The sequence below is a fragment of the Manihot esculenta genome, chromosome 14 (assembly GCF_001659605.2).
Source record: "Manihot esculenta cultivar AM560-2 chromosome 14, M.esculenta_v8, whole genome shotgun sequence".
NCBI classification, from domain to species: domain Eukaryota; kingdom Viridiplantae; phylum Streptophyta; class Magnoliopsida; order Malpighiales; family Euphorbiaceae; genus Manihot; species Manihot esculenta.
The window spans coordinates 9,172,930-9,193,706 of record NC_035174.2 but is presented as its reverse complement, the minus strand read 5'-3'; the positions used below and the strand labels follow the sequence as shown (position 1 = coordinate 9,193,706).

The following is a 20,777-nucleotide window of genomic DNA, read 5'->3' as shown; positions in this document are numbered from 1 at the left end:
AGTGTGCATGTTAAAAGCACTTCTGAATAGCTATCACGAAAAAATTGAATATTTTCTAATGAAGAAACTGTGATCCACTAGCCAAAGAGAGAACAAGTATTTACAATTCTGTGAAGAAATTGGTTGGGTATTTACAACATTGATGGATACCCATAAGAAAGTAAAGAAATCAAAGAATAGTGTGCCACGAGCATAATCATTGCCTTTTTCTCCCCAAACTTCGATGCAGTTGCCATGACCAAAAAATCAGGAATATTACAAGGGCAACTCCAACAGATGACCAGAAGATAACCAACCACACAGGCATTGGTTTGGGGTATAGACCTGGTGGGAAATTAACATTAAAATGATGAGGCACTAATCTTGACAGATATTTTAATCCACTTCAAAAAGAAAACGACAGTATAATAGGTAAGGTACCATGTCCAAACTTGATGCAGATGAGAAGTTCAATGATGCATATAGCAAGCGAAAGCCAACAAAAAGCCCCGACCTTTTTCACTGGTTTCCTAAAATTTGCAGAATTAAAACAAGAAGTACCATACAAGTTAGTTTCGCCATCAATATCTTCAATACAACCAATTAACAATAAATTCAACTAAACAACATTTCAAGATTGAGAGAATACCGGTCTTGGAGATATGAATTGTACTCACGGATTGTTGGTATGGCAATCAGCCACCACAAGATCAACCTATATACTATCACAGGGTTCCGAGGAGGAATCCAAAGACAAAACTTAAGAAAGAATGTGTTGAGCTCCACTGTCAGGAACACTATGCAAAGACTAAGAACTTGGATAAATCGCCATGGACCAAGTAAGGGGTGCCACTCATCTTTGTCCCACTGTGCTGGCGTAAATTGTCCCAGTGTTCGTTTTACCTGATCAATGAGCAAAATACAGCAGTCAAAAATCAGTATCAAGGTTGCATTGGAGCCCAAATAGAATTTTAATCACATTGCAAATACTGAATTAAGTTATACAAGGCAAACGTCATATCAGAAGTTAAAACATGCCTTGCCCATGATATTTGGCTGGCGACTTATGCCAACCCACTCATATGTTTTTCCATCGAAGTACCTCACAGTATGCATTCCTGCCCAGATACCTGTATAATAAACCAGAGAATTTGTCACAATATGCAACATGGAAGAATTCAATTGGTAACCAACTTAAGAAATGTAACATACAATTAACCCTTTTTTATTCCTTTGGTAGAGCAGGTAGTGGACACTAACATTTACCCCTTACCAAATTCCAATTTAGATTAAAATATAAGCAGTTCAACAGTCTTTTATCCAAATAAACTTCAGATAACTGAGAACGAAGCATCGATTTTTTTCATTCTTGACTGTACCAATAACTCAACTTTCATATACCACAGCTCACTCCCAACTGCAGGATTATCATCTGTCATTAACTTTCACATAGACTATGCTACACTCCACACTTGATTATCATAGTTCATACTTCATTCTTATGATTATTCTGAGTCAAAGCCTGATAAGGTTCTTTGTTAACAAACATGTTCATGGAAGCCAAAAGTCAGTTGTCTGTAACTACTGAAGAACTTCAATTAAATTGTATGTGTTGAATCACTCAAGCCAATGGAAACTTTAATATTTGGAATGCATCCTCTCCCAATAAAAATTTTCTTACAAATATTTTAGAAAAGACCCTCAGATGTAAACATGTCTCAAATACTTTGAAGCTTCCAACTATTCAACTTACATTTATTAAACTAGTAAATCAAAAAAAAAAAAAAACAAATATTATAACCTGAAAATGGTAGAAAGCAATTACAGTGACAGCAGCAGAAGCTCATAAGTCTTACCAAACCAATTGCATATCAAGATATCAAGAATGATACTGTCCCACCAGCATTCATTGAAGTTTGGCAGCATATGGCGGAAAGTAAACTGAAAATGCCAGCACGGAAGTTAGGTTGTGTACATAGAAGAGCTTATCTTTTAAGAACCAAAGACCATCATGTAGAAATTAATATAATTTAATATAATATAATTGACACACACACACAAACTGCAGGCACTGGCTGGCTAACTGACCTCCATCAACTCAAATCCAATGGATAATACCCAAAGAAGTGGCTGATTACGAATAAAAATAGCCTTGCCCCACCATCCAAATATATGTGCCAGAACAAATTCATCAAAAAGAGTATCCTAGATTTTTCCAATAAAGAAAAAAAATATCAGATAATCTTACATCCTAAAATAATAAAGAAATTACCACTAAAAAGAATATTAAAAAGGAAAAGAATGAATAATGAGAAACAAGTTCTGATGGAAGAGAATTCATACATAAAGATTCTTAAACCTGCTTGCGGGATTGTCAGGGATGTAAATGCGACAATCTGCACCATATGATCTTTCAGGAAGTTCTGCAAGAAGAAAGGGAAACAATGACTAAGACAATTGAGTATGAAAATCATTCCACTCATATATTGATATATTTAAAGATATAGAAGTTAAACAATAAGTATTACCTACTCCAAGGTCAAGGTGGAGAAACTTCATGAACTGTCGAGCATCATCACGCTTCTGGAAAAAGAGATTTAAATCCACAACGATTAATATTTTTTCTTATACTAGAAAAAGATGAAGGGGAAAGAAACATACAAAAGTTTGAATAAATTTTGTCTGTATAGAGTATAAGAATATCCCATTAATCACCATTTACGAAATTTAGAAAACATGAAAAATCAACTTAAAGTACCAAACTAAAGAAATGCAATATTACCTCCCATTTGAAGGGAGAGAAAGGGGGGGATTGGTAGAAGGGGTAGACAGACCCTTTTTCAATCCAAATATGAATGGATTATTAGCTTAACAAAAAAAATCTAGAAAAGCTCAAAGCCAAAATGCAATTGCAGTGACATTGCACAAACAAAAGTGAAGGAGGAGAAGGCTGGAGAACCCAACCTGGAAAAGCAAAAATGTCAGAGCAACAAGATAGACTACAGCCATTCCATGAACTAAACGCCAAATAGCTGGATGTGGCCTTATAAGAACACTGTCAGAAAATATAAATTTGCATATATTAAAAGTAAAACTTATGCAGCATGAAAAAAATAATAGTAATAAACCAAACCTTATTAGGCAAGAGAAAAGATAAATAAAACCACGCCAGTAGTTTCAGTTTCACTACACAATAATGTGGCCATAACAACCAAGATCTGAATCATTTTACAATTCAATCTCTAGACACTAGAATGGCCCCAAATCTATTATCAGGAATCACCAGCTAGAAAATTGTCTATTTCCCATTGCAGTTGGACTGGTGTGGTATAGATGAGGCTCTACCAGCTCATTGATGAAGTGGTACCAACCATATTGATAAATCATTTAGATATATATTTTTAAAAAATGACATAGATATTCACATTCCTAAACATGGATAAAGAACTCATAACAGTACAACATTCCCTTTTCAATATCTGAATCATATTTGTAAATTTTAGTTCAGATTTTAGAATGTAATTCCAAAATTATTGGGTCTGCCATTCCATTATTGAGCATTGAAAAATTATACCTTGCATTGGACTTGGAAGCTTTTCTTCACTATATACTGCCCAATTTGACAACTGACAACTCACAAGAGGTTTGTATCCTAAATCTATTTTAGTATTCCCAAATCAGTAGCATAAAAATAGAACTTAAACATGCTCAATCCTTCAAGATTTCATTTATAAATGATAATACACAAACAAATTACTCATAAAAAATCCTTCCAGCCACTTACGTTGAAGGGGCCTGTAGCAAGCAATAAGCAAGAAAAACCGCAATCATTGCCCATACACCCCTACAACAAACAGTGCAGAGGAAGCATTAAACATAATTTACAAAGTATAAAAGCAAAAAAGTATCCCATACAAAACCACTAAAATGATACACATGAACCAACCTTTTGACAGATGTAACCATGTCACCCGATACACTACTTTCAGGATCCAGGGCTCCACTTGCCCAACTGGATACACAATTTAAAAGAAATTTTATTAAGGAAAAGACTAGAGCAGAAACCAAGTAAAACATCACACAGGATCAAGGGCTTCACTTGCCCAACTGGGAAAAATGTTGATTCCATTGTAGAAGTTTATCAGCATTACCTTCTAAACATATTAATGAACTGTTGCCAAAGCCCAAACTTATAATTGAAGCTGCCTATTATACAAACTAAAGCAACTACTCGCACAAATTTCAGTTCTTATAATATACAGATCCAAATATTTTCCAAACTAAAAAGGGACAACAACTCATTCATGAAACCAAAGATCCCACAGGAAGATAAATAAATAAAAAGAGAAACAAGATTCCAGCAGGGCAATAAACATTTAAAAGCTCAAACATCTACAATTGATACCTAATTTGGCAAGTAATTGAATGTACAATAAAGATGTGTCATCTGCCAACAATTTAAGAACAATATAGAGAAATTGCTTATTGAGCTGGACACTCACATAAGTAAGCATGCACCAATAAGTAACAGTGAAATAGTACGAGGCTTGTACGCCCATGCGGTCCATGGATCTACATCACCAACACTTGATATCATATCACCATTTTGGTGAACAATATGCTCCTTTCTTCTCACTCTTCTATGACCATTGGGCTCCATAGTCTCCCTTGCCTAGAGAAAGCAACTTGGTCACTGAAAACCACTGATGTAGTGGAGAACCAGTTAGGAAATAGCATGTGTGTAAAAAATTCCAAACTTTCTACTTAATAACTAAAACGAAAGAAATCATATGGCAGAAATAAAATTAAAAAAAAAAAAAGGAAAGAAAGAAAGCATATGATTCTATGCCAAAAGAATATATTAGTAAATATTTTTATTCTGCAAAATATTGATAAGAATATATTGTGCGCAAGCGCAACCAGATGTCATTCTTTCAATGAACAAGAAATACAAGAAACAATCAATTATTACACATTTATAAAGAGGAAATTTTTCAACAATGAATTGGTTCTTTTCTATTTCACCAAATTTAACATAAAAAAGGCATAAGCTACAGATGCTGATAAATGGAACTACTTAACATTGAACTATCTAAATAAAGTGAATGTGTTTAGCAATTTTCATATCATCTTAATATCGACAACAGTAACACATACACTATGTACACAATTTCAAGAAATGAACTGACTTTGTAACCTTGAATAGCTTCTCTTTTTTACAAGAATGTTACAGAGCCATTGCTTGAACAATAATGTTTGGTAAGTGTCGATCAGAATTTTCCTGAATATCTATAATTTCAGAAGCAAACATTTAAAAACAAAAAAACTTAAGACAATTTTATGTTCAAGTACATCACCATGAATAAAGCTAACACACTGAGATATCAAACCATTAACTAAATAAACAATGGGCCCATAGTTAAAGTCATACAACTAGTACTTGTATGGTGATAGCTCCAATGATATTCCATGGCCCATCCTTTATTTCCTTTGAATGCTATCAATGCCACATCAGTGACATTCAAGACCAATGGGACTACCACATGTGACCTAAGCTATTCGATTCAAAAAGTATATGATACCCAGGTATGGTACCACAATCAGAATCATTCCAATAAATGCAGCAAAAATAAAAATACCAACCCCCTCCTCCTACATAAAGTCAAATGGTCCCTACAGATTATGTTGTTTTATATGATGTTACATCCTAATCATATGAGTTCTCACCAACAAACCTCTAATTCAGAACTACCTAACATTTTTTGAAAACAAAACCACTTATACCATCAAGAAACCCAGGCTTCAGGTTTGTTATTGATCAACTCTCCAACCATCAATTTTTCTCATCTTTAGAGAATAATACTTTAACATGATAGATTCAAGGAACAGAGGGACCAATAAGTATTAATTTAATTCAACACTTGACTATGTTTAAACAGCCAAATCCTGTACTAACATAAAACAAATAACTGAAACACAATTAAGCTTATAGGAAATGAATGGTAGTTCCTACAGGCCTACAATTAGAAGTTTGGAAATTAACATCCAATGAAGAAAAGTAATTGTGCATCAAACTTGAAACTACCGCCAAAAGCATATCCAAGTGAACTCATCACACTTCTGCACAGCACATAAAATAAAACCCACTATTCACATGCAGAACACAAATACAGGGGAAGCATTTTTTTTTTTTTTAAAAAAAAAGAAGTTAAAAAATATGCCCACTACTGCAAAAACAGAACACCCACGAGAAACGAGCAATCCACGAGCTGCCTTTCTGATCATGCAACTAATAAACAGCATAGAGGAAAGAATTCAATGGAAACAACACTTCTTAATTCAGCTTTGCAGCCCCAAATTCAGAAAGAGGTTTCTAAATAAAAATAGCAGAAAAATAAAGTAGTCCAGAATGTAAGAATGAAAGCAATAATTATGAAAAATGGTTCAACCCAACAAAAAATCGGATCTTTAGAACGCACATCCAAAATAAAACTTATAAAGATAAGCGTATTCGCAAATTACATACGCCAATCCAGAAGTTGAGTAAAGTTGAAGTGAAGTAAAATTGAAACGGACCAAATTGAACAATTGCATGCAACAAAAAAAAAAGCCATAAAAACAGAAGAAAAAGAAAAAGAGAACAGCTCAAATATAAACAAAACGAGGAGAAGCAAAACTGCACTTCAAGTAATTGAAAGCAAATTAAATCGACAAAAAAACAAAATAAACTATTAAAATCCAAAACAAACAAAAAAAATAATGAAAAACAAAATACTTACAGTACAGTGGATGCGTATTACGGGAGATTCAGAAACGGGGACGTATCAAATACACATACGTGTAAAAGGACTTATATATTCTACAGTCTTCTATTATCAATTTTTTTTTTAAAAAAAAAGGAAAAAGAGGGATATAGAAAGAAAATAAAGGTGGCTTTGAAAAGGCAAAGCAAGTGTTATAAGTAGCAGTTACGTAAGGTAAAGGTCGGCAGACAAAAAGGGGTCCTAACCGTACGATTTAGAGAGTGGAAAGGAAGGAGAAGATCGTAGCCGTCCGATCGAGAGAGAAGAAAGAAGAAAAGCTATAGAAATCGTCGGAGGAGGAAGAGAGGCAGTGTGATGTAATAGAAGAAGCAACGCCGTAGAGGAGGAGATTTATATAGAGAAGCGTGAGACAGGAGAGTGTTTGTTTATAGTAAAAAGGGCAATCTGAATCTGAAAGTGAAAATGGCGTAATGAGAGAGAAGAGGGTTTATTAGTAAAATTAAGAGAGTTGCAGAGCGGCGAAAAGGTTATAAAGAAGATGATGATGAGGATGATGATGAGGAGAGAGAGACGGAATAGGACGGTCAAAGAGAGATTTGAAGGCGTTTTAGTTTTTTTCTTTTTTTTCTTTCTCCCTCTCTCTCTCTCTCTCTCTCTCGTCTCTCCCGTGCGTGACTCGCAAAAGAAACGGATGGGATTTTACTTTTTTTTTAAACAGAAAAAACAAATCATATTCCAATTGTACCCTTTGCCCCTTTGGATATTCTTCTCAAGTTGCCAACCCAAGATGCCTTCTTCTATAAACAAAGCCAATATTTTAAAAGAAAAAAAAAAAAGAATAAATATCATCATTCATTTGAAATCATTGATTTGCAAATATTTCTTTTAACTAACGTCACTTATGATTTGAATGGGAGGTTCATATCATTATTATTTTAAATTATATTTCAGGTGTAATTAAATATTATTTCTTTTACAATCGGAAGTGTACGTATTTCTGTTTAATAGTTCAAAAATAGAGAAAAAATGTCGCCTACATGCAGCTACTAAAGCCGCCTAAATGTCAAGACAATGCACTGCAATTCGTTCTAAGACAAATCAGAACTGCACAACAAGCCTACCAATAAAGAGTAATTTTAGTATGTACTCTTGGATAAAATTCTTTAATTAAAATATATTAATATTAACTACTTCACTTTTCTATAAATGCCCGTACTCTTAAAATTCTAAGTTTATAAATTTATTATTAAACTAATATTGATTAATTTTCTGTTTTTAACAAAAATCATCCACAAAAATTCTCATTTAAATACCTGCTAAATAGTTCAATATTTACCTGTAGAGCGATATAGGTACTCCATATATTTCTATTTGGTATTTAGATGTAAGTGTAATTTCTTATAATTGAATTAATACGCGTTATAAATATCTTTATTTTTATGACACAACGTATGAAATCAGTTAATTTAATTATGTAAAAAATTTAAAGAATTTTTTTTTCATTCACATTGTATGTTAGCATAAAAATGTGAAAATATAAAGAGAAGGGAAACTATTTAAGTGATGACCAAATTGAAAATTAAAAAGTAAGCTTAGCACCTTATCATTTAGTGAAATCTAAGATCATCCTAATGATGAGAGTAGATTCAATTTGACCAAAATATTGCTATTATAATCTAGTGAAACTAAAGTAAATTTCCCTTTGAAATTTAAAAGGTACCTTTCTTTTTCACAAAAAGCAGTGCATTTCACAATAAAGTTGTCATCCTAGCCAAGTAAAAGATGTAGCCAAATCATGCTTAAATCATTGTACCTATTCTAGATCATGCAAAAAGGATATTTTCGCATCACAAACTCATGCTTTAAAATGTTAATTCTTTATATTTAGGTCTTGTTTGATTGGAGGTAATTTAATTAGAAAATTTCAAGTTTTCTTAAAATTGTATCTATTTGTAGGGCTGTGTAATCAGTCGGTTCGGTTTCGAATCGAATCAAATCGAAAAAATTAAAAATTAAATTATAAAATATTAAAAATCGAAAAAATCGATTATAAAAATATAACCGAATCGAATCGAACCGATAAAAATTGGTTCGGTTCGGTTCGATTCGATTCGATTCAAATCGAAATCTGTAATTTTTTTTAATTTTCTGTTTTTAATTTCAGTAGAATAATTTAATAAATATTTCACATAAATTTATCAATAAATATTGTTTGAATACATAATAATAATATTTTAAAAATCCATATAAAATTTAAAAATATATATAAAATCAGTATTTCTATGTATAAAATCAATTTTTCAATTTTTCGATTATTTAACATGTTTAAACCAAACCGAACTATAAATCGAATAAGTTGAAAAATACTAACCAAACCTTCTGATTAACCGAACTATTAAACTGAAATTGATCGGCTCGATTTAATTTTTCAATTCAGACCGATTTATGCTCTCCCCTATCTATTTAGTTAAAATTTTTATTTAATTTTTTATTTCTTCCTTTACTTTCTCTCACTTAATTAAATTACCTCACGAGAAAGTGAATTTTTCTATTATTTAATAGATGATAATTTTTTTCTTCCTAAAAAGTTAATTTCTTCTTCTTTCTAACAATTTAATTTCCTAAATTTAGTGTCTACTTACTTTTAAATTTCACCTCTCACCAAACAATAACTCAATTCATACATATTCTCCATTATGTGAAAATGTGTAGAGGATCAAATCCTATAAAATCTTCATCATGGAAAAGCTTTATGACCAAATCCTATTTACACTCATGTATTTAATAATTTATATTATCTTCTCTTCTTTTGAGAATTCACAATTAATTTTTTTTTATTTAAATTTTATTTTTCATCGTTCACTAAATAATATTATATCTATCCTTTAATATTTATATACACAAACTAATAAAACTCATTAATAACTTTAACTTTAAAGAAAATTATAATAATTTATCTAAAATGCGTTTTAAATGGTATTATTTTTTTCACATAATAATGTTAAATAATTTAAAAATTAAAAAAATAATATATAAAAAATAAAAATTAATATTATATTAAAATTTCCAATGCGACAAATAATTTGAAAGAAAAAAAATTTAAAATAATAGTTATTATGAAATAAATGTAGTATAAAATTAGCGACTGAGATGAGCGAATAAATAGGGTGAGCATTCGGTCGGTTCGGTTTAAAATTGAACCTGAATAAATCAAAAATTGAAATTTTAGTATTTATGAAAATTAAATCGAATCGATTTTGATCAGAAATCAAACTAACCCGGTCTGATTCGATTTGGTTTGATTAGTTTCAATTTTTAATAATTTTTCTATTTTTTACACCTTATTTTTAATATTTTAAAATTTGATTAAAATATTTTAATTTTAATATAATTTAATTTCTCTATATTATTGAAAATACATATTATTATCACTAATCGGTTCGGTTCGATTTTTTCAATTTTTTTTTTATCAAAACCGAACTGAACTGAAATAACTGAAATTTTTAAAATTAAAAACTGAATCTAACCGAATTAAATAAAAAAATGAACAAAATTTTAAAATTAATTTGATTCGATCAAATTTTTCGATTTGAACCGAATACTGCTAAGCCCTACTAATAAATGGAAAAAATAAATCAATCTGTTTGTTATTTATCTAACATAGCCATTTGAAATTAATAAATACTCCTTATATATTTGAAAAAATTAATAAAAAATTAATAAAATTTTAATTAATAGATTTTTAAACGTTCAAAATATTTTAATATATTTTTTAAAATTAATTATTAATGAGTGAGTTTTTTTTACTATAAAAATTAAATAGTAATTTTTTTTAAAATTTAATAATTTTAAAATGAATATAATAAAGTAAAATAGATAAAAATTATAAAGTAAAAAATATTAAATTAAATAATTACATTAATATTTATATATTCACTATAGACTATTTAATTATTACTTTTTAATTTCAGTATAAATATTTAATATAACTATCATTAATGTTCTCATAGAATTTTTTTATTTAAAAAAAAAAAAGATAGTTGTAAGATGCAAGAGAAAGTGGTGGGGTCTTGAAATGAATGTGTTGATGGCATTAATGCAGAGCGGAGGAATAAAGGTGAAGATGGAGCGTTTACAGCCAACTCAACTGGTGAAGCAGCACTGAGTCTGCCTGCATTTTTGGACTATCAAAGAGTTTAAAGGGACAATTCGAAAGGGATAGTGAGCCCTCACAACAGAATATCTTGAGAGTTATTCAATTTCTTCTTCTTTTCTTTTTCCTAATAAATTCTATACCACTATTTAATGAGCAATAAATAATGGGAAGGAAGGACCACAGCTTCAAATTTTTTAGATGTTTTTTTAATAAATATAGGTAAAGGGTAAAGTAATATTTGTAAGTATTTATTTTATTTATCAAAATCAAACACTCCACTTCACTTAAAAAATAAAAATATTAAAATTATATTTTAATTGTCAAATATGCTAAAAATAAAAAATTAAACTCAAATTTCAGTATAAAAAATATAAGGTTAATTATAAAATTTAGAGTAAATTACAATTTAGTCCCTCTAATTTAGTGAAATACAATCTTTCGTCTTTCTATTTTAAAAAATCATCAATTTAATCATTCACATTTTAAAAAACTGTAAAATAGTCCCTACCATTAATTTTTCAGTTAACCTTTCATTTATTTTAATAAAAATAACTAAACTACCATTTTCTCATCATCCTTCTCCTCTTTTCCCGATCCTCTTCTTCCTTTTTTCCTCATCTTCCTCCTCCTCCTCCGCCTCCTCCTCCTTCTTCTTCTTCTTCTTTTTCTTCTTCTCCTTCTCCTTCTTTTTCCGATCCTTTCTCCTCCTTCTCCTCCTCCTCATCCTCCTCCCCCCGATCCTCTTCTTCATTTTCTCCTCATCCTCCTCCTCGTCCTTCTTCTTCTTCTTATTCTTCTTCTTCTTCTTCTTCTTCTTCTCCCGATCCTTTCTCCTCCTCCTCCTCCTCCTTCTTATTCTTCTTCTGTGTTGGGATGGAGTGAATACTGTTTGGTTGGATTTTTTTATTTAAAGGGTAGTTTAGTCATTTTCATTAAAATAAACGGAAGGTTAACTGAAAATTTGACGGTATGAACTATTTTATAGTTTTTTTAAATGTAAAAAATTAAATTGACTATTTTTTAAAATAGAGAGACGAAAGATTATATTTTACTAAATCAGAGGGACTAAACTATATTCACGATCTAACTAGCCCACCACACCACTCACTACAACCAAATTACTCACTATAATCAATCGATGACAACTCAATTCATCGTTCGATTGCCACAATATAACATGCACGAATCAATCATACAAATAAGGAAAATAAATTTCGTGATCATAGAATTGGCTTACTAAGATAACATAGAATTTTGGTATCAACCATCATTAACCTACACTTCTATTGAAGAAATTAATTAAATTAAAAAAAATAAATGACAAAAAATAAACACACGAGCTATAATATTATTATAAAATGAGAGAATAAAATTAAAATAAAAATTATAAAGAAAATAAAATCATTTCCATTTATTTTTGCACAGAGAAGTCATAAATATCTTTTTTATATATTTTTTTTTCATATTTTTTTATATTAATAATTATTGATATTATAATAAAAACGTATAATACTATATTGAAAAAAATATAATTTATAAATAAAATATATTTGTAGCACTAGTTAGAAATATTGCTTTATTTAAAAAAAAAAAACTTATGAAAAGAGGATCCAAAAATAGCATGAAGACACACAAATACTAAAAAAATAAAGTTATGGAAATAGACCAAACTAAATTAAATGGGGACAACAAACTGCCACTCCAAAGTGGCCCAACAAAGAGAGAAGCCGCCTAAGAAAGACACACAGATGAAGACAACAATGGTCAACCCAGTACAGTAATCTCAACCTAAAGTAATAATGAAGCCTAAAAATATTATATTATTACAAAATTATTTATTATTAACATGATTGGTCCTCCATTTAATTTTTGAATGGCTACAGCTCTCTGTTTCTGTCCCATCAGTACTAATAGGTTACCAAAAATCCTACCTAAATAAATGATGAAATCCAGGAAAATTAAAATTTTCTGGAAGAATAATCCAGCTGAGGAATTCAATTTTTGAGTTGTTTTGCATTAAAAACCTTATCTGTCATAATTTTGAAAGTAAGGGCTCCACCTTTGCTCTTGTTTTTTGGTGGGTGTCTCCAATTAGGTATAGTTTTTTTTTTTTTTTTTTTTCTATTTTAGGGGAAAAAGAAAATTAAAGAAAAAAAAAATTAACATGAGATAATTGAAAATGTGAAGAATTTAAGACTGCCACAAGTTGGTTATTAAACAATGGCAACAGAAAGGTTCTTACTAATGAATTACTTGACTTGATGTCTGAACGACAACACGAGGAAAAAACAAATTAAGGTGGTTCCTTTCTTCCTTCAACTCAGGCAGAAGCACATGACTGCTTCCATGGCACATGAGGCTCAAAGCAACTCCTCTCTTAGGCTTTGTCTTCATTATCCTTAACTATACCTTTCACTATAGGTATAGTTAAATTATATATATATGAATTGATTTTATATAAAATTTTAATAAAAATATTTAATGTTCGATCGAACTTATATTATAATGTCTAAATAGATAGATTTTTGTCTCTCTAAATTACAAAGAGAGAGTTCTTTATGAGAATTAGCTTTTGTGGATTTTTTTAAGGTAGGAAAATAAAACAGAAACAGTTATTTTCTGCAGCCTTACACGTTCTGTGATAAAAATTTTAGAAACATTGCATGAGTGCTAAAAATCTCAAAAAAGAAAGCCAACCAAAAACATCAGACAAAAATTTCACCATGTTCAAATCACAACATCACAACACATCACATCATATCTCATCTCATTTTATAATCTATTCATTGAAACCGACCAAGCTAAAATTAATTATTTTCTCCAATAGAAGAAGCCCGGGAAGCAACACGGCCGCCCACTTGCCCCATATGTTTAAAATTTCCAAGAAACACGGTCCCAACATTTTCTTGGCCTGTATAATTATCATGACGGGCATGCACCAATCTCTGATTTTAGAACTAAAACAGAGCGTGGCCCAAAGGAGGCCATCTCCTCCTTTTGCCTCAAAATTCAAAATCAACCACACATCACAAAACTCAATTGACAAAAACATTTGGGGTCACTTAATCTCGATGTCAATTGAAATGATGGTGGCGTTTTTCGCTTTTGTCGATTTGAATTGGCTGTCGATTGGACCACCTCGCTGGCAGTTGGGATAAAATGGACGTGCACTTAATGGAACTCAATTTAGATGTGAATCAGTCAGAGCTGGAATCATTGACTAGTCCTTAGTTCTGAATCGGTTTGGAATTTGAATCGACTGAGATCGATGATTTTATACATTTTTTTTTTTGAAAAAGAAAAGAAAGAAAGGAAAGTTGCATGGGCCGATCAGCGGGTGTCACGGGACACACACGGTCCTTCTCAATTGGTCTATTGGTATTTGGCAGCAACCATCCATCTTATGACTGCTGTTACCTTTGTTTTTCTTTTTCTTTTTCTTTTTTTATAACAAACGTTATATTACTATTTGATAATTAATTGTTGGGCTTCTCTATCTCATCGTGAGGCTGGACCGATAATAACAGTCCACAACCAGGAGGCCCCTAAACCTTCGAATAAGTCGGGTCCAACCCGTTCATCCTCCAGACTGAACTTCTATTTAAGTCATTTGATCGGACCGACCCAGTCTAGTTCAGTCTCAAAAGCCGGACCTTCCTGGGTTCCAGTCCATTTTCCTCAAATCCAGGCACACGAAGAAATGATTGCGGGTATAATCATTTCGCAGCCCTGTCCACTCACACGTCGAAGAGAATTAAATGCTTGCCTGATACAAAGATGGTCCTGAGATCATCTATACATACAAACCTGCAAAAAGGGTAGGTGGTCTTGTAGCGGAATGGCCATCTCGTGTGAGGAAAAAAAAAAAGTATAAAAAGGAGGAAATACCCTCCTTTAGGGCTAAGTTTTTCCTAAGTTCACATATCTATTGTAAAACCCTATTTTCTGAATCTCATTATCACTGTTCATCAATTTATATAGTAAAAAAAATAAAATGATAAATAATTTTAAAATAAAAAATAATAATAAAAGTTATATAACGAATGAAATAACTTTTTTCTTAAAAGAGTATGAAAATGATATGAAGAATTAAAGGAAAACTATAAAGGCCGTGCATGAAAATTATTCACTTATTACAAAGAAATATCGTCAATTTTGTATTTTGTTCAAACGTTTTAATTTTAAATTTATTGTCAACATTTTCGATTGGATGTATATTTAATAAATTTTGGAATCAACACATAAAAATTATTATTTTTTCTATTATTGAAATTTGAATTATGATGAATAAATTAATGGATCATAATTCAAATTGAATAATTATGTAATTATATTTTAGGTGTATAAATATCTTTTTATTGAAAAATTAAATTTTATGGTTAAAAAGTTAACCCTTATAATAAATTTAAAATTTAATTAAAATTACATAAATTAAAAAGGTTGGACAATATATATATACTTTCAATTGTCCTTTTGAAAATAACAAATCAGTAGACAATAACACATATACATCAATTTTCTTTTAATATATGATTTTATTGAAATTAAATCAATAACGTAAGTAATCACGTTATATTGTAATTAGTCAAAATTTAATAACATTATATTGTAAATTATATTGTAATTAGTCAAAATTTGTAAAAGAAGAGACGTGAAATAGTGGTAATTATCTATAACAGCTATTTTAATATTTAAGTTAATATATTAAAAAATAAAAAAAATACAATATATTATTTAGAAGTTGAATGATATTAAATATAATATATTTTTTTTATAAAGTGAAAATTTAAAATTAAATATAATATTTATTAAAATTTCAATGATAATATCATTAGTGGTAAGATTGTGATTACAAATAACATGCTGAATTATATTTGATAACGGTATGTTTATATTAAATTTCAGTTCATTAAAAAGTAAATTTTAATAATAATATTAATATTAAATTGTTTAATTTTTTTTTATAATAAAATTATATTTTTTATTTATCAAATTATTACCGTGTAATCTTGATTCGCAATAACAATGTATAATATGTTAACGTGACATCAATATCTAATTAATAATTTTTTAATCTAAAAGGAGTTAGAAAAATAAATAAATAAAAATTCAGTATTTTTTTTTTGGAATCTTTGACTTGAAAGACCAGGACCTCAACCAGGCTGTCTCACGGGTGATATGGTGAGTTGAGATGCCAATGGCCCAATGCCCCTCCTTTCACAAATATTATTGTTATTAAATAAAATTATTATTTAATTTCAATAATATAAAAAAATTATTAATTAATTTTTTAATTTTAAAAAATATATTAAAATATTTTTAAAATTTTATTAAATTAGTATTTTTATTAATTTCAATAGTAAAAATCTATAATATTCTCAATCATAAAATTAATTAATTTATATTTTTATAAAATTAAGGATTAACGAATAAATTTTTTATAATATAAAAATTAAATAGTAAAATATTTAATATTTAAAATTAATAAAAAAATTAATTAATAATTTTTTAAATATTTTATTAATATTTAAATATATTTTTAAAATTAATAAATTAATCGATCAGTTTCTCAATATTAAAAAATTAAATAATAAAACTTGGCCTACTTCCCCGACAGCAAAATCAATGTCGCATTTCGAGGATGTCTATAGTTATTTGTTTTTCATTCTTAATTATTTAAAAATTGTGATGATAATACACAATTGCAGAGACAGGTTGTGACTTGTTCTTGATTCTTGACTAACCATTTGTTAAAGATGAAGAAGAGAAGACTTCTTGTTTGATGTTTGAAAAAATTAATAATTTAATTCTCAAACAAAAAATATCTCTTCTGACTACTACTGATTTTTTCATGATATAACTAAAATATTACTGTATTCATAAATTTAATTTAATAATAAATATATTTAAATTAAAAATTAAAAATTTTACTTTTTTAATATTTGATCTCTATTTTAAAATAATTAAAATACTCTTAATAATATTATTTTTAATTTTTAAATTATATTGAAATTAATATATGTATTTAAACTTTTTAAAAAATCAAATATTTACTGAAAAATTATTTTTTAAATAATATAATATAAATTATTTGATTTTATATTAAATTTTAGATAATTAAAATTACGTGAATAAAAAATAATAATAAAAATATGCGTAGAGAAAGAAATTTTATTAGAAAGACTATAATAATAAACTTATTTTATTGAGAAAATAAATAAATAAATAAATAAATCAAAATTTATTTTCCTCTCCTTTGTATTTTATTTTTTATGAGCTTTAATGTAGTTTGGTTGCAGAACTAAGAAAAAGACAAAAGAACTTAAAAAATTATCGTGACATGAAACGGCTACAGCTGAAGCATGGAAGATACCGACAATAATTCCACCGGTACCAGCGGCGCCGCCTGCTCTACCGCCACTCCCAACTTGGACGACTTTCCTCAACATCTCATCCTCCACATCCTTTCTTTCCTGCCCACCATAGACACTATCACAACCAGCTTAGTCTCCAAGAAATGGTACCCTCTCTGGTCATTAATTCCCTCCCTAAACTTCTCCTTCGCCGATTTTCCTCCCTACAGTACCCCCTCCACCACCCGTCAATTCTTCGCCGAATTCGTAGACCGTACCCTCGTCTGCCGCTCTCACTCCCCTCTCATCAAATTCCACCTTGATTTCATCTTCGAAGATCGCTACGGTTTCCATGTGGATTCCTGGATTCGTTATGCAATCAAGAATCAAGCGCAAGAACTCGATCTTAATTTCTTCATCGACGAGAGTTTCTATGTCGACGAACCCCGTTTGGGGGATACTTACGATTTCCCCTTCTCCGCTCTTAGAAATGGGAAAGTTAGAGACTTGAAGCTGACTCGATGTGATTTGGCATTGCCAGCTAATCTGCGTCTTTTGTCGATGAAATCGATTTACCTTGATGAAATTTATTTGACGGATCAGATGGCTTTGGATTTGATTAATGGGTGTCCCAATCTCGAGGTTTTGGAGCTTGGGAACTGTAAAGGCATGGATACTTTGAAGGTTTGTTCTGAGAAATTGAAGAAGCTGGAGCTTAAATACTTTTTTTGCAAGGAAAATGAAGTGAATTTGGAGATTGATTGTCCTAATCTTGTTTCTTTAACTATAATTTGGTTCGAGGTTGGGAAATGCTGTGTCAAGAATTTGTCCTCTTTGGCTCATTTTCGTACTTTTATTGGGCATAGAAGGGACAGATACTATGGATACTGGAACAAGATTATGAGGATGCTTGATCAAGTGCCTCATGTTAGGAGTCTTGCTGTACAAAATTGGTGGCTCAAGGTATTCAACATGTTCTGCTCTGAATTTTTCATATTAAATGTGATTGTATTGCTTATATATGTGGTGAATATTTGGAGGAGATTAGTAATGTGTCAAAGAATTATATACCCACCAACATTTGATCACAAGATAGGAACATCCAATTCTAAACAAATCTCCACTAGCACGACATGCATGGAGCTTCATGGAAAATTCAAGATTGTCATGGGGTGTTGTCAAGGTTGCACAGGCTGTTCGTTTTTTGGGGGGTTTTCTTTGAATTAATTTCTTTAACATGAGAAATTCCAAGTGTCAAATCATCTAGTTGTGATCTTGTCCTGTATTTAGATGTTCTATATGTGTAAAGAAGTTTAGAAATACCAATGGGTTCGACTTGTAGATAATACTATTAATTGCATACAATTAATTCGTTTATTGTTTCTATATATGATATGTACATTTATAGGTGTATTGATTTGTATGTTGTACTGCTTATCATGTTTTATTTTAGCTGCAATTGTATCTAAGAACTTACCAGATGACCCCAGTACTTATTCTCACGGGCCAATCAACCAGGAAACTCTTGTTTTTGTATAATATTTTAATATGAAGGGCATGCCTGTCTGTGGTCACAAGTAAAAAAGGTTATTATTATTGTTTAGCTGCAATTAGGTTCTAGGAACTCACTTTGTGATTCACTGATTGTACAGCTTACACTAGCAGATCATTGGATAAGATACAGATACTTGGATATAAAGAGTTCTCATGGCACATGCCTTTCTGAAATTATCGACTCTTAGAGGGGTTTAGATTGCAATAACCCACCTTTTATGCAAATCCTGTAGAACTTCTTCAAGAGGATGACCTTGTAAACTGATACCATATGAGGCAAGATGATCCACATCAACAACAAGATGTGATTATCTTTTATGTGTTGTGCTTGGCTGTTCCTGATATCTAGAATTGCACAGCTAGAGGGAGATGAGAAAGGGGATATCGGTCACTTTCAATAAAACATAATAAAATTAGATTATAGCAGGTGCAACAGTTCCATTTGTTGAATAGTAGTTTTGTCTTGGTATGAACAATTTATTATCATTGTTTTATTACATATTTCCAGATTAAGTAAATTTTTGTTAATTGTTTTGTCCAAAATGTGTAACATATGACTATTAATTTAAGTTATTGGCTGCTTGGATTTATATTTACAGCTAGATTGTTATTGAAATTCAATGTAATTTTTTAAAGGCATCATTAGCTTCAGGATTACATAACTGGGAGATTTGAGCTGTCTCCCAAGTTTCAACAGATTGTGTCTGATAGCTTACTTGATATGAGAAGCAAGTTGACTTGGTAGTCTTTTCCAAATACTTGTTGAAGGTCGATGGGCAACTCTGGCTATTGAAATAGCAATTTCTGATACGGTTCAATTTTGTGAATATGGCCAGGCCAATGCATTTTATCCCTTAATGGATATGTTACCTGCTCATTGTTGTAGTTAAGTTGCTATTTGAAGCACACAGTCATAATAATTGTCGTCATCCAACATTTTACACTCTTTTTTAAAGAGTAGCAGTTCTTAATTGATCATCTTATGAGACATTCACACAATTACTTTTCTTGCATGATCGTCCAAAGTTGGCACCAAACGATTTTTTTCCAAAAGGCTTTCTGCTGTATAATCTCAAGCAGTTAGAGCTACAAACTGGATATACACGGTATGATCTTCTCGGGATGGCTGCATTGCTTGAGCTTACTCCAAATGTTGAGACAATTATCCTGGATCATCTTTTAAAGGGTGACGAAGATGTAAGTACTCTTAATTACTTGTAGCTTGGTCTACTAGTTGCCAAGGATCCTGGTAGAGTTTGTTGTCAAAAATCAAGATGGGAATCTTAAAAATTTGTTGTTCTGTTTTCCAGGAGAGTTTGTCAGAAGAACTGTTACATAGATCAATTGATCTCAGCATGCCTAGTCTCAAGATAGTGAAGATGAAACAATTTACTGGAACAGAAAATGAAGGTAGCTTCTTGGCACTTGTGAAAAAGCGAGGAGTGGTTTTGGAACAGATAGTAATAGTTCCTGCAAAAGTTGGTGATATTCAATGTCCTCCTATTGTTTTGCGGAAAAGGCCCAAGAAGATTGAGGTCAGGGAATTATCATCTCCAGAAATAGAAGTAAAAGAAAGCTAGCTGAAATGTCAAAATATTGTTACAGAGGACGCAATCGTGTAGGAAGAGCATCCGGCGGAACAAAGCTAAATTGGACGAAAAAAAATTCTACACATCTATGATTGTTCAAATCTTGAATAGTCAAAACTTTCCTTATTATAATTATGGCCAGAAAACTAATTGAATTTGAACTAATTAATGTTAGATTATATTCCTTTCGATTATAGTTTTTGTTCATTTTATTTTTATATATACTAAGAAAAATATATTTTTTATTAATCTTTTAATTATGTCATCATAAAAATATTAAATTTTATTAAATATTAAAAAATATTTATTTATTTTTAAATAAAATAAAATAAAATTTTTTAATTATGTGTTAAATGTTTATACTCCACATTTTTTTACCATT

At 30.2% G+C, this 20,777-nt stretch overlaps 2 protein-coding genes across 4 annotated transcripts; one reads left to right on the top strand and one right to left on the bottom strand.

Annotated features, from left to right (window-relative positions):
- Window positions 1-4: 4 nt before the first annotated feature.
- LOC110600004 (CDP-diacylglycerol--serine O-phosphatidyltransferase 1) lies at window positions 5-7,403 on the bottom strand. Of its 3 annotated transcripts, XM_021736669.2 has the most exons (13): window positions 6,759-7,402; window positions 4,482-4,682; window positions 3,926-3,991; window positions 3,764-3,823; window positions 2,944-3,034; window positions 2,508-2,562; window positions 2,323-2,402; window positions 2,068-2,184; window positions 1,836-1,920; window positions 1,018-1,109; window positions 629-882; window positions 421-509; window positions 5-324 (listed from the first exon to the last, which is right to left on the bottom strand). In XM_021736669.2, exons 2-13 carry the CDS (start codon window positions 4,637-4,639, stop codon window positions 197-199), a joined length of 1,275 nt encoding a protein of 424 aa, XP_021592361.1. In that variant the 5' UTR covers window positions 4,640-4,682; window positions 6,759-7,402; the 3' UTR covers window positions 5-196. The 3 variants fall into 3 exon arrangements, with proteins under 3 accessions (XP_021592361.1, XP_043806493.1, XP_021592362.1); XM_043950558.1 differs by lacking the exon at window positions 2,068-2,184 and having other exon boundaries at window positions 6,759-7,403; XM_021736670.2 differs by lacking the exon at window positions 6,759-7,402 and having other exon boundaries at window positions 4,482-6,674.
- A 9,784-nt stretch (window positions 7,404-17,187) lies between these two features.
- On the top strand, window positions 17,188-20,589 carry LOC110599716 (F-box/LRR-repeat protein At3g26922). Its single transcript, XM_021736262.2, has 3 exons — window positions 17,188-18,215; window positions 19,833-20,003; window positions 20,117-20,589. The coding sequence occupies exons 1-3, from the start codon at window positions 17,262-17,264 to the stop codon at window positions 20,384-20,386; spliced, it is 1,395 nt and encodes a 464-aa protein (XP_021591954.1). The 5' UTR covers window positions 17,188-17,261; the 3' UTR covers window positions 20,387-20,589.
- Window positions 20,590-20,777: the final 188 nt, after the last annotated feature.

Bases quoted from the DNA above. Each gene is read 5' to 3' on its own strand.
- LOC110599716 (XM_021736262.2), top strand. From the start codon at position 17,262: ATGGAAGATACCGACAATAATTCCACCGGTACCAGCGGCGCCGCCTGC. The intron at 18,216-19,832 runs GTATTCAACATG...GATCGTCCAAAG, and splicing joins TACAAAATTGGTGGCTCAAG to TTGGCACCAAACGATTTTTT. The intron at 20,004-20,116 runs GTAAGTACTCTT...TCTGTTTTCCAG, and splicing joins TTTTAAAGGGTGACGAAGAT to GAGAGTTTGTCAGAAGAACT.
- LOC110600004 (XM_021736669.2), bottom strand. From the start codon at position 4,639: ATGGAGCCCAATGGTCATAGAAGAGTGAGAAGAAAGGAGCATATTGTT. The intron at 2,403-2,507 runs GTAATACTTATT...TTCTTCTTGCAG, and splicing joins CCACCTTGACCTTGGAGTAG to AACTTCCTGAAAGATCATAT. The intron at 510-628 runs GTATTCTCTCAA...TGCAAATTTTAG, and splicing joins AATTCATATCTCCAAGACCG to GAAACCAGTGAAAAAGGTCG.